This window comes from Oncorhynchus mykiss, chromosome 26 (genome assembly GCF_057628025.1).
Source record: "Oncorhynchus mykiss isolate SJ-2025 chromosome 26, ASM5762802v1, whole genome shotgun sequence".
NCBI lineage: Eukaryota > Metazoa > Chordata > Actinopteri > Salmoniformes > Salmonidae > Oncorhynchus > Oncorhynchus mykiss.
In genome coordinates, this window is record NC_143047.1 from 35,827,501 (window position 1) to 35,840,688 (window position 13,188).

The following is a 13,188-nucleotide window of genomic DNA, read 5'->3' on the forward strand; positions in this document are numbered from 1 at the left end:
TATCCACCCTGTCCACTGTAATATCCACCCTGTCTACTGTAATGTCCACCCTGTCTACTGTAATACCCACCCTTTCTACTGTAATATAAACCCTGTCCACTGTAATATCCACCCTGTCTACTGTAATATCCACCCTGTCCACTGTAATATCCACCCTGTCTACTGTAATATCCACCCTGTCCACTGTAATATCCACCCTGTCTACTGTAATATCCACCCTGTCCACTGTAATATCCACCCTGTCCACTGTAATATCCACCCTGTCTACTGTAATATCCACCCTGTCCACTGTAATATCCACCCTTTCTACTGTAATATCCACCCTGTCCCCTGTAATATCCACCCTGTCCACTGTAATATCCACCCTGTCCACTGTAATATCCACCCTGTCTACTGTAATATCCACCCAGTCCACTGTAATATCCACCCTGTCTACTGTAATATCCACCCTGTCCACTGTAATATCCACCCTGTCTACTGTAATATCCACCCTGTCTACTGTAATATCCACCCTGTCTACTGTAATATCCACCCTGTCTACTGTAATATCCACCCTGTCCACTGTAATGTCCACCCTGTCCACTGTAATATCCACCCTGTCTACTGTAATATCCACCCTGTCCACTGTAATATCCACCCTGTCTACTGTAATGTCCACCCTGTCCACTGTAATATCCACCCTGTCTACTGTAATATCCACCCTGTCCACTGTAATATCCACCCTGTCTACTGTAATGTCCACCCTGTCCACTGTAATATCCACCCTGTCTACGGTAATATCCACCCTGTCAACTGTAATATCCACCCTGTCTACTGTAATATCCACCCTGTCCACTGTAATATCCACCCTGTCTGCTGTAATATCCACCCTGTCTACTGTAATATCCACCCTGTCTACTGTAATATCCACCCTGTCTACTGTAATATCCACCCTGTCTACTGTAATATCCACCCTGTCCACTGTAATATCCACCCTGTCTACTGTAATATCCACCCTGTCTACTGTAATATCCACCCTTTCTACTGTAATATCCACCCTGTCTACTGTAAACCCACCCTTTCTACTGAAATATCCACCCTGTCTACTGTAATATCCACCCTGTCTACTGTAATACCCACCCTTTCTACTGTAATATCCACCCTGTCTACTGTAATATCCACCCTGTCTACTGTAATACCCACCCTTTCTACTGTAATATAAACCCTGTCCACTGTAATATCCACCCTGTCTACTGTAATATCCACCCTGTCCACTGTAATATCCACCCTGTCCACTGTAATATCCACCCTGTCCACTGTAATATCCACCCTGTCTACTGTAATATCCACCCTTTCTACTGTAATATCCACCCTGTCTACTGTAATACCCACCCTTTCTACTGTAATACCCACCCTTTCTACTGTAATATCCACACTGTCTACTGTAATATCCACCCTTTCTACTGTAATATCCACCCTGTCTACTGTAATATTCACCCTTTCTACTGTAATACCCACCCTGTCTACTGTAATACCCACCCTTTCTACTGAAATATCCACCCTGTCTACTGTAATACCCACCCTTTCTACTGTAATAGCCACCCTTTCTACTGTAATAGCCACCCTGTCTACTGTAATATCCACCCTGTCTACTGTAATGTCAACCCTGTCTACTGTAATGTCCACCCTGTCTACTGTAATATCCACCCTGTCCACTGTAATATCCACACTGTCTACTGTAATACCCACCCTGTCTACTGTAATATCCACCCTGTCTACTGTAATATCCACCCTGTCTATTGTAATATCAACCCTGTCTACTGTAATGTCCACCCTGTCTACTGTAATATCCACCCTGTCCACTGTAATATCCACCCTGTCCACTGTAATATCCACCCTGTCCACTGTAATATCCACCCTGTCTACTGTAATATCCACCCTTTCTACTGTAATATCCACCCTGTCTACTGTAATACCCACCCTTTCTACTGTAATACCCACCCTTTCTACTGTAATATCCACCCTGTCTACTGTAATATCCACCCTTTCTACTGGAATATCCACCCTGTCTACTGTAATATTCACCCTTTCTACTGTAATACCCACCCTTTCTACTGTAATACCCACCCTTTCTACTGAAATATCCACCCTGTCTACTGTAATACCCACCCTTTCTACTGTAATAGCCACCCTTTCTACTGTAATAGCCACCCTGTCTACTGTAATATCCACCCTGTCTACTGTAATGTCAACCCTGTCTACTGTAATGTCCACCCTGTCTACTGTAATATCCACCCTGTCCACTGTAATATCCACACTGTCTACTGTAATACCCACCCTGTCTACTGTAATATCCACCCTGTCTACTGTAATATCCACCCTGTCTATTGTAATATCAACCCTGTCTACTGTAATGTCCACCCTGTCTACTGTAATATCCACCCTGTCTGCTGTAATATCCACCCTGTCCACTGTAATAGCCACCCTGTCTACTGTAATATCCACCCTGTCTACTGTAATGTCCACCCTGTCTACAGTAATATCCACCCTGTCCACTGTAATATCCACCCTGTCTACTGTAATATCCACCCTGTCTGCTGTAATATCCACCCTGTCTGCTGTAATATCCACCCTGTCTACTGTAATATAAACCCTGTCTACTGTAATGTCCACCCTGTCTGCTGTAATATCCACCCTGTCTACTGTAATATCCACTCTGTCTGCTGTAATATCCACCCTGTCTACTGTAATATCCACCCTGTCTGCTGTAATATCCACCCTGTCTACTGTCGGTAATATTAACAGCAATGGAAGGAGGAAAATAGAGAAAAAGCCTATAGTCAGCAGTCCTTACCTGCAGGTCCAGGGCGGTCAGCTGCTTGCCTTTCTCGCCACCCGCATTGCGCTTGTACTCCTCGATGGTCCAGGAGGGCTGACCCCGTTTGCCGTCAACCGACAGGCCTGTGAGCCTGAGGTCTGTGTACAGGGGGCTGCCCTTCATGTGGGACTTGACGGAGGGGGGGAAGGGGTGCGGTGAGAACACCTGCTCCACCAGGTAGGAGTCCTTGGGGGGCTTTGAGGAGCGGTGGACCTGGGGGGCCTTCTCATACTGGCGCTCCCGCTCTGACTGTAGTGGGGAGGGATGGAGGGGGGGGTCAGAGGTTAAAGTTGAAAAGTGGGGAGAGAAAGGGAGAGAGGGAGAGAGAGAGAGAGAAAGAGAGAGGGGCGAGAAAGAGAGAGAGAAAGGGGGGAGAGAGAGGGGGGAGAGGGGAGAGAGAGAGAGAGGGAGAGAGACAGAAAGAGAGAGACAGATAGAGAGAGAGGGAGGGAGGGAGAGAAAGAAAGAGAGAGAGAGAGAGGGGGAGAGAGAGAGGGGGAAAGAGAGAAGGGGAAAGAGAGAAGGGGAAAGAGAGGGAGAGAGAGAGAGAGAGAGAGAGAGAGAGAGAGAGAGGGGAGAGAGAGTGAGGGGGAAAGAGAGAAGGGGAAAGAGAGGGAGAGAGAGAGAGAGAGAGAGAGAGAGGGGGGGGAGAGAGAGAGGGGGGGAAAGAGAGAAGGGGAAAGAGAGGGAGAGAGAGAGAGAGAGAGAGAGAGAGAGAGTTATCATATAAAAACTGTCACGCGTACATTGCTGAGGTAAGACCAATGTTTTCATTGAGTGACTGTGTGACCCAATAAAGAGACAATACCAATGTATCAGTGTATAGAAAACACACTGTCCTGCAGCTTGAGAAGTGTGCTGTTTTACTTTACCCCAGGAAACCCAGAAACTTGTTTGGTTGAATAGTCCAGTTCCCAGAGTCATAAGAGAAAGATAATGCTACTGTAGATATAGACAGCTAGAACCCTGAACACAACACTGTGTTATAGACAGCTAGAACGCTGAACACACTGTGTTATAGACAGCTAGAACCCTGAACACAGCACTGTGTTATAGACAGCTAGAACCCTGAACACACTGTGTTATAGACAGCTAGAACCCTGAACACAGCACTGTGTTATAGACAGCTAGAACCCTGAACACAGCACTGTGCTATAGACAGCTAGAACCCTGAACACAGCACTGTGCTATAGACAGCTAAGAGCCCTGAACACAGCACTGTGCTATAGACAGCTAAGAGCCCTGAACACAGCACTGTGTTATAGACAGCTAGAACCCTGAACACAGCACTGTGTTATAGACAGCTAGAAACCCTGAACACAGCACTGTGCTATAGACAGCTAAGAGTCCTGAACACAACACTGTGCTATAGACAGCTAAGAGCCCTGAACACTGTACTGTGTTATAGACAGCTAAGAGTCCTGAACACAACACTGTGCTATAGACAGCTAAGAGCCCTGAACACTGTACTGTGTTATAGACAGCTAGAAACCCTGAACACAGTACTGTGTTATAGACAGCTAAGAGCCCTGAACACAGTACTGTGTTATAGACAGCTAGAAACCCTGAACACAGCACTGTGTTATAGACAGCTAAGAGCCCTGAACACAACACTGTGTTATAGACAGCTAAGAGCCCTGAACACAACACTGTGCTATAGACAGCTAAGAGCCCTGAACACTGTACTGTGCTATAGACAGCTAGAAACCCTGAACACAGCACTGTGCTATAGACAGCTAAGAGCCCTGAACACAGTACTGTGTTATAGACAGCTAAGAGTCCTGAACACAACACTGTGCTATAGACAGCTAAGAGCCCTGAACACTGTACTGTGTTATAGACAGCTAAGAGCCCTGAACACAGTACTGTGTTATAGACAGCTAAGAGTCCTGAACACAACACTGTGCTATAGACAGCTAAGAGCCCTGAACACTGTACTGTGTTATAGACAGCTAGAAACCCTGAACACAGTACTGTGTTATAGACAGCTAAGAGCCCTGAACACAGTACTGTGTTATAGACAGCTAGAAACCCTGAACACAGCACTGTGTTATAGACAGCTAAGAGCCCTGAACACAACACTGTGTTATAGACAGCTAAGAGCCCTGAACACAGTACTGTGTTATAGACAGCTAAGAGTCCTGAACACAACACTGTGCTATAGACAGCTAAGAGCCCTGAACACTGTACTGTGTTATAGACAGCTAAGAGCCCTGAACACTGTACTGTGTTATAGACAGCTAAGAGTCCTGAACACAACACTGTGCTATAGACAGCTAAGAGCCCTGAACACAGTACTGTGTTATAGACAGCTAAGAGCCCTGAACACAGTACTGTGTTATAGACAGCTAAGAGCCCTGAACACAACACTGTGCTATAGACAGCTAAGAGCCCTGAACACAGCACTGTGTAATAGACAGCTAAGAGCCCTGAACACAACACTGTGCTATAGACAGCTAAGAGCCCTGAACACTGTACTGTGTTATAGACAGCTAAGAGCCCTGAACACTGTACTGTGCTATAGACAGCTAAGAGCCCTGAACACAACACTGTGCTATAGACAGCTAAGAGCCCTGAACACAACACTGTGCTATAGACAGCTAAGAGCCCTGAACACTGTACTGTGTTATAGACAGCTAAGAGTCCTGAACACAACACTGTGCTATAGACAGCTAACAGCCCTGAACACTGTACTGTGTTATAGACAGCTAGAAACCCTGAACACAGTACTGTGTTATAGACAGCTAAGAGCCCTGAACACAGTACTGTGTTATAGACAGCTAGAAACCCTGAACACAGCACTGTGTTATAGACAGCTAAGAGCCCTGAACACAACACTGTGTTATAGACAGCTAAGAGCCCTGAACACAACACTGTGCTATAGACAGCTAAGAGCCCTGAACACTGTACTGTGTTATAGACAGCTAGAAACCCTGAACACAGTACTGTGTTATAGACAGCTAATAACCCTGAACACAGTACTGTGTTATAGACAGCTAAGAGCCCTGAACACAACACTGTGTTATAGACAGCTAAGAGCCCTGAACACAACACTGTGTTATAGACAGCTAAGAGCCCTGAACACAACACTGTGTTATAGACAGCTAAGAGCCCTGAACACAACACTGTGCTATAGACAGCTAAGAGCCCTGAACACTGTACTGTGTTATAGACAGCTAGAAACCCTGAACACAGTACTGTGCTATAGACAGCTAAGAGCCCTGAACACTGTACTGTGTTATAGACAGCTAGAAACCCTGAACACAGCACTGTGCTATAGACAGCTAAGAGCCCTGAACACAGTACTGTGTTATAGACAGCTAAGAGCCCTGAACACAGTACTGTGTTATAGACAGCTAAGAGCCCTGAACACAGTACTGTGTTATAGACAGCTAAGAGCCCTGAACACAACACTGTGCTATAGACAGCTAGAAACCCTGAACACAACACTGTGCTATAGACAGCTAGAAACCCTGAACACAGTACTGTGTTATAGACAGCTAAGAGCCCTGAACACAGTACTGTGTTATAGACAGCTAAGAGCCCTGAACACAGCACTGTGTTATAGACAGCTAGAAACCCTGAACACAGCACTGTGTTATAGACAGCTAGAAACCCTGAACACAACACTGTGCTATAGACAGCTAGAAACCCTGAACACAACACTGTGCTATAGACAGCTAGAAACCCTGAACACAGTACTGTGTTATAGACAGCTAAGAGCCCTGAACACAGTACTGTGTTATAGACAGCTAAGAGCCCTGAACACAGTACTGTGTTATAGACAGCTAAGAGCCCTGAACACTGTACTGTGCTATAGACAGCTAAGAGCCCTGAACACAACACTGTGTTATAGACAGCTAAGAGCCCTGAACACAACACTGTGCTATAGACAGCTAAGAGCCCTGAACACTGTACTGTGCTATAGACAGCTAAGAGCCCTGAACACAGTACTGTGTTATAGACAGCTAAGAGCCCTGAACACAGTACTGTGTTATAGACAGCTAAGAGCCCTGAACACTGTACTGTGCTATAGACAGCTAAGAGCCCTGAACACAACACTGTGTTATAGACAGCTAAGAGCCCTGAACACAACACTGTGTTATAGACAGCTAAGAGCCCTGAACACAACACTGTGTTATAGACAGCTAAGAGCCCTGAACACTGTACTGTGCTATAGACAGCTAAGAGCCCTGAACACAACACTGTGCTATAGACAGCTAAGAGCCCTGAACACAACACTGTGTTATAGACAGCTAAGAGCCCTGAACACAGTACTGTGTTATAGACAGCTAAGAGCCCTGAACACAGTACTGTGTTATAGACAGCTAAGAGCCCTGAACACTGTACTGTGTTATAGACAGCTAGAAACCCTGAACACAGTACTGTGCTATAGACAGCTAGAAACCCTGAACACAGTACTGTGCTATAGACAGCTAGAAACCCTGAACACAGTACTGTGTTATAGACAGCTAAGAGCCCTGAACACTGTACTGTGCTATAGACAGCTAGAAACCCTGAACACAGTACTGTGCTATAGACAGCTAGAAACCCTGAACACAGTACTGTGCTATAGACAGCTAAGAGCCCTGAACACAGCACTGTGCTATAGACAGCTAATAACCCTGAACACAGTACTGTTTAATAGACAGCTAAGAGCCCTGAACACAGCACTGTGCTATAGACAGCTAGAAACCCTGAACACAGTAATGTGCTATAGACAGCTAAGAGCCCTGAACACAGTACTGTGCTATAGACAGCTAAGAGCCCTGAACACAGCACTGTGTTATAGACAGCTAAGAGTCCTGAACACAGCACTGTGTTATAGACAGCTAAGAGCCCTGAACACAACACTGTGTTATAGACAGCTAAGAGCCCTGAACACTGTACTGTGCTATAGACAGCTAGAAACCCTGAACACAGTACTGTGCTATAGACAGCTAAGAGCCCTGAACACAGCACTGTGCTATAGACAGCTAATAACCCTGAACACAGTACTGTGCTATAGACAGCTAAGAGCCCTGAACACAGTACTGTGCTATAGACAGCTAAGAGCCCTGAACACAGCACTGTGTTATAGACAGCTAAGAGTCCTGAACACAGCACTGTGTTATAGACAGCTAGAACCCTGAACACAACACTGTGCTATAGACAGCTAGAAACCCTGAACACAGCACTGTGCTATAGACAGCTAAGAGCCCTGAACACTGTACTGTGCTATAGACAGCTAAGAGCCCTGAACACAGTACTGTGCTATAGACAGCTAATAGCCCTGAACACAGTACTGTGCAATAGACAGCTAAGAGCCCTGAACATAGCACTGTGCTATAGACAGCTAGAAACCCTGAACACAGTAATGTGCTATAGACAACTTAGAACCCTGAACACAACACTGTGTTACAGACAGCTAGAAACCCTGAACACAACACTGTGCTATAGACAGCTAGAAACCCTGAACACAACACTGTGCTATAGACAGCTAGAAACCCTGAACACAGTACTGTGTTATAGACAGCTAAGAGCCCTGAACACAGTACTGTGTTATAGACAGCTAGAAACCCTGAACACAACACTGTGCTATAGACAGCTAAGAGCCCTGAACACAGCACTGTGCTATAGACAGCTAGAAACCCTGAACACAGCACTGTGTTATAGACAGCTAAGAGCCCTGAACACAGTACTGTGTTATAGACAGCTAGAAACCCTGAACACAACACTGTGCTATAGACAGCTAGAAACCCTGAACACAGTACTGTGTTATAGACAGCTAAGAGCCCTGAACACAGTACTGTGTTATAGACAGCTAAGAGCCCTGAACACAACACTGCGCTATAGACAGCTAAGAGCCCTGAACACAACACTGTGCTATAGACAGCTAAGAGCCCTGAACACAACACTGTGCTATAGACAGCTAGAAACCCTGAACACAGTACTGTGTTATAGACAGCTAAGAGCCCTGAACACAGTACTGTGTTATAGACAGCTAGAAACCCTGAACACAACACTGTGCTATAGACAGCTAGAAACCCTGAACACAGTACTGTGTTATAGACAGCTAGAAACCCTGAACACAACACTGTGCTATAGACAGCTAGAAACCCTGAACACAACACTGTGCTATAGACAGCTAGAAACCCTGAACACAGTACTGTGTTATAGACAGCTAAGAGCCCTGAACACAGTACTGTGTTATAGACAGCTAAGAGCCCTGAACACAGTACTGTGTTATAGACAGCTAGAAACCCTGAACACAGTACTGTGTTATAGACAGCTAAGAGCCCTGAACACAGTACTGTGTTATAGACAGCTAAGAGCCCTGAACACAACACTGTGCTATAGACAGCTAGAAACCCTGAACACAGTACTGTGTTATAGACAGCTAGAAACTCTGAACACAGTACTGTGTTATAGACAGCTAAGAGCCCTGAACACAGTACTGTGTTATAGACAGCTAAGAGCCCTGAACACAGTACTGTGTTATAGACAGCTAAGAGCCCTGAACACAGTACTGTGTTATAGACAGCTAAGAGCCCTGAACACAGTACTGTGTTATAGACAGCTAAGAGCCCTGAACACAGCACTGTGTTATAGACAGCTAAGAGCCCTGAACACAGCACTGTGCTATAGACAGCTATTATACTACCAGTACTGCAGTACCAGGAATCCTTCTCTCCATGAGTTCACTGCATTAAATAAGAAACACACTCATGTATCCACTCACTTTTCAAGTCAATAAAAAAAGTTATCCGTAAACAAAGTGCCGAATTATGAAGCACAACATTTGTTTTTAATATCTGCGAGCATCTGATTTCTGCCCTGGGGGAAGAAAAGAAAATGCTCCTGTTCAGTTGGAGAGTTGGCCATTTTTCCAAAAGGAACTAAATCAGATTTCTCTCTGCCATTTGAAGTGCATATTGGACTATCGCGGGATAACCTTAGAAATCAGTGTTCACTAACACAATGAAATCTATCGTTGGGAAATTGATTAAGTAGTGTAAGCCTTTAAGTTCATTCAAGTCTACAGTCAATATGAACCCTTACGGCCAAACCAGTCAATCAAAACAAGAACAGCATGTACAGCATGTTTCTGTTGGCCAGATGAACATCCATTCATGTTATTGATCAATGGAAGACCTTCTCTCTTCATTCTTAAACACACTTCCATGACAACAAAACACATTTCCCCAAATGACCTCCTTTCATTTTTATGTCTTCCATTGTTATGTTATGGTTATCTCCACTGACCAAGATAAACAACGTGAAGAACACATCACTCTACTGTGCAATCTATTGATTACAAGTCTGGGCCAGTAAAAAACACCACATTTAGCACAAATACTAAATTCTTCATGAGTGTTTTTAGGCTCTACACCCCTCAATGCAGGGACGCATCGGGACGAGACATTTCTAACACACCATTTTTTTCCCTCAACACCACCATTATTAGTCAAATAATGAGCATTTAGCGCAAAACCCCAGACCAGCCCATCTGACATTTGCCTGAATTGACCTATGGCCCGTCGGTCTGCATCAACATTAACAGCAATGGGTAACGCCAGCTATCAGAGTCATAGAAGTGACTCAAATCTATTCCTGTCTGGTTAACTGCTCATATATACGTTGACAATGTGCCTCTGTCTCTGAGGCTGCGACTGTACGTTTCAAATGGACGTCTCTCCAGCCATCTGGAGGGCTGCATTCAATGTTAATTGGATGTTGATGAATACCGAGCTGTAGGGGGAGAACAGCACAATGCATGTCTTAATTCAGGAATGCTCCTTCGCAGACAAATCGATGTGTGTTTGTATGTGTGTATGTGTGTGTGTAGTTTGTTTTGCCAAGTAAATCTGCTCTCAGCTCCTGATCACCCAGGCTCCTTGTCAATCAGGCTTATCTATCTGTGTGGTAGGTCTACTTAGAGGATGTCTCTCAGCTGAGGTTAGTAGCTAGCTGTATCATCTCGGCAGTTGGAGATGATGCCCATGTTTATGGAATCATTCCAGGGGGTGGAGAATGTTGTGCCTGCCTGCCTGCCTGCCTGCCTACCTGCCTGCCTACCTGCCTACCTACCTACCTGACTTACCTAATGAGAGTGACAAGCGACATGAAAGCTTCAACACCGCCATCACACTTCTCACAATGTTGTTTTGGCACCCTAACCTGACATCCTTATTAACATTCAGGAGTTATATGAGTCTTGCAGTGGCTCTGGTGACAGGGAGGGGAGAGGAGGGAGATGGGAGGGGAAAGGGAAAGAGAGAGTAGAGAGGGACATTTGTGATCTGAATGGGGGGGGAGGATCAGGGGACTGCTTGGTTGAAAGAGACAGCGAGGCAGTGGAGAGGGAGGCAGGAGAAGGGAGACCGGGGAGGAGATGGAGGTGAGATTGAGAGAGAAGAACAGAGGGAGGAAAAAGAGAGTGGGGGGTGGAGCAGAGGATGGAGGCAAGGAGCAAAGAGGAGAGGGGAGGGGAGGGAAAGAGCAAAGAGGAGAGGGAGGGAGCAAAGAGGAGAGGGGCGGGAGAGAGCAAAGAGGAGAGGGGAGGGAGAGAGCAAAGAGGAGAGGGGAGGGAGAGAGCAAAGAGGAGAGGGAGGGGAGGGAGGGAGCAAAGAGGAGAGGGAGGGGAGGGAGGGAGCAAAGAGGAGAGGGGAGGGGAGGGAAAGAGCAAAGAGGGGAGGGAGGGAGCAAAGAGGAGAGGGAGGGGAGGGGAGGGGAGGGGAGGGGAGGGGAGGGAGCAAAGAGGAGAGGGTAGGGAGGGAGCAAAGAGGAGAGGGAGGGAGCAAAGAAGAGAGGGAGGGAGCAAAGAGGAGAGGGAGGGAGCAAAGAGGAGAGGGGAGGGAGGGAGGGAGCAAAGAGGAGAGGGGGGGAGCAAAGAGGAGAGGGAGGGAGCAAAGAGGAGAGGGGAGGGAGAGAGCAAAGAGGAGAGGGGAGGGAGCAAAGAGGAGAGGGGAGGGAGCAAAGAGGAGAGGGAGGGAGGGAGCAAAGAGGGTAGGGAGGGAGCAAAGAGGAGAGGGAGGGAGGGAGCAAAGAGGAGAGGGAGGGAGCAAAGAGGAGAGGGGAGGGAGGGAGCAAAGAGGGTAGGGAGGGAGAGAGCAAAGAGGAGCGGGGAGGGAGAGAGCAAAGAGGAGAGGGAGGGAGAGAGCAAAGAGGAGAGGGGACGGAGAGAGCAAAGAGGAGAGGGGAGGGCGGGAGTAAAGAGGAGAGGGGAGGGAGCAAAGGGGGAGGGGAGGGAGCAAAGAGGAGAGGGGAGGGAGGGAGCAAAGGGGGAGGGGGGGGAGGGAGCAAAGAGGAGAGGGGCAGAGAGAACAAAGGGGAGTCTGGGAAGAGAGGAATGGGAGAGTCAGGGAGGAGAGAGGGAGGGAAAGGAGCTATAAAAACAGGGGACTGCTGATAAGAGAGGGGGTGTGGCTGGGCTTCAAAGGCCACTGAACAGATGGACTAACCTTTACTGTGGGTCTGCATCTGACCTCTGTCTCAGGACCCTCTCTCTATTCACACATACTGCAAAAAACAAAACCTATTCTAACATTAATTATTAACATACCAACGTATCCTCTGGAATGTTAGATACAGTATCTATACAATATGAATGTGTAATGATACATTGGGGCAAAAAAGTATTTAGTCAGCCACCAATTGTGCAAGTTCTCCCACTTAAAAAGATGAGAGAGGCCTCTTTGGTCTTGGCCATAGTGGAGTTTGGAGTGTGACTGTTTGAGGTTGTGGACAGGTGTCTTTTATACTGATAACAAGTTCAAACAGGTGCCATTAATACAGGTAACGAGTGGAGGACAGAGGAGCCTCTTAAAGAAGAAGTTACAGGTCTGTGAGAGCCAGAAACGTTGCTTGTTTGTAGGTGACCAAATACTTATGTTCCACCATAATTTGCTAATAAATTCATTAAAAATCCCACAATGTGATTTTCTGGATTTTCTTTCTCATTTTGTCTGTCATAGTTGAAGTGTACCTATGATGAAAATTACAGGCCTCTCTCATCTTTTTAAGTGGGAGAACTTGCACAATTGGTGGCTGACTAAATAATTTTTTGCCCCACTGTGTGTAATATTGGGAATGAAGAAGACTATGACTGAAGCTTTGGACAAATGAATGGGCCTGTAAGAAACGCATAATTTTTACCAAATTAAGGTTCTGAATGAAACTTGAACTTTTTAAAATGGGGTGGAACTATTTTCATATCATCAGGTAACGTGAGATTTGGGAAGTGGAACTATCATGGAAAATAAATGCATTCACATTGCTGTGGATAAATGTATTGTATTCATATTGCTGTGGATAAATGTACTGTATTCATATTGCTGTGGGTAAATGTA

General features: G+C 46.0%; 1 protein-coding gene across 1 annotated transcript in view; it reads right to left on the minus strand.

Moving 5' to 3' along the window:
* Window positions 1–13,188, minus strand: part of LOC110512412 (major intrinsically disordered Notch2-binding receptor 1) — a 45,416-nt gene that overhangs the window by 10,803 nt on the left and 21,425 nt on the right. The window contains exon 3 of the mRNA XM_036981243.2: window positions 2,834–3,106. Within this exon, the coding sequence (XP_036837138.2) occupies window positions 2,834–3,106 (273 nt within the window). The remainder of the gene's footprint in view (window positions 1–2,833; window positions 3,107–13,188) is intronic.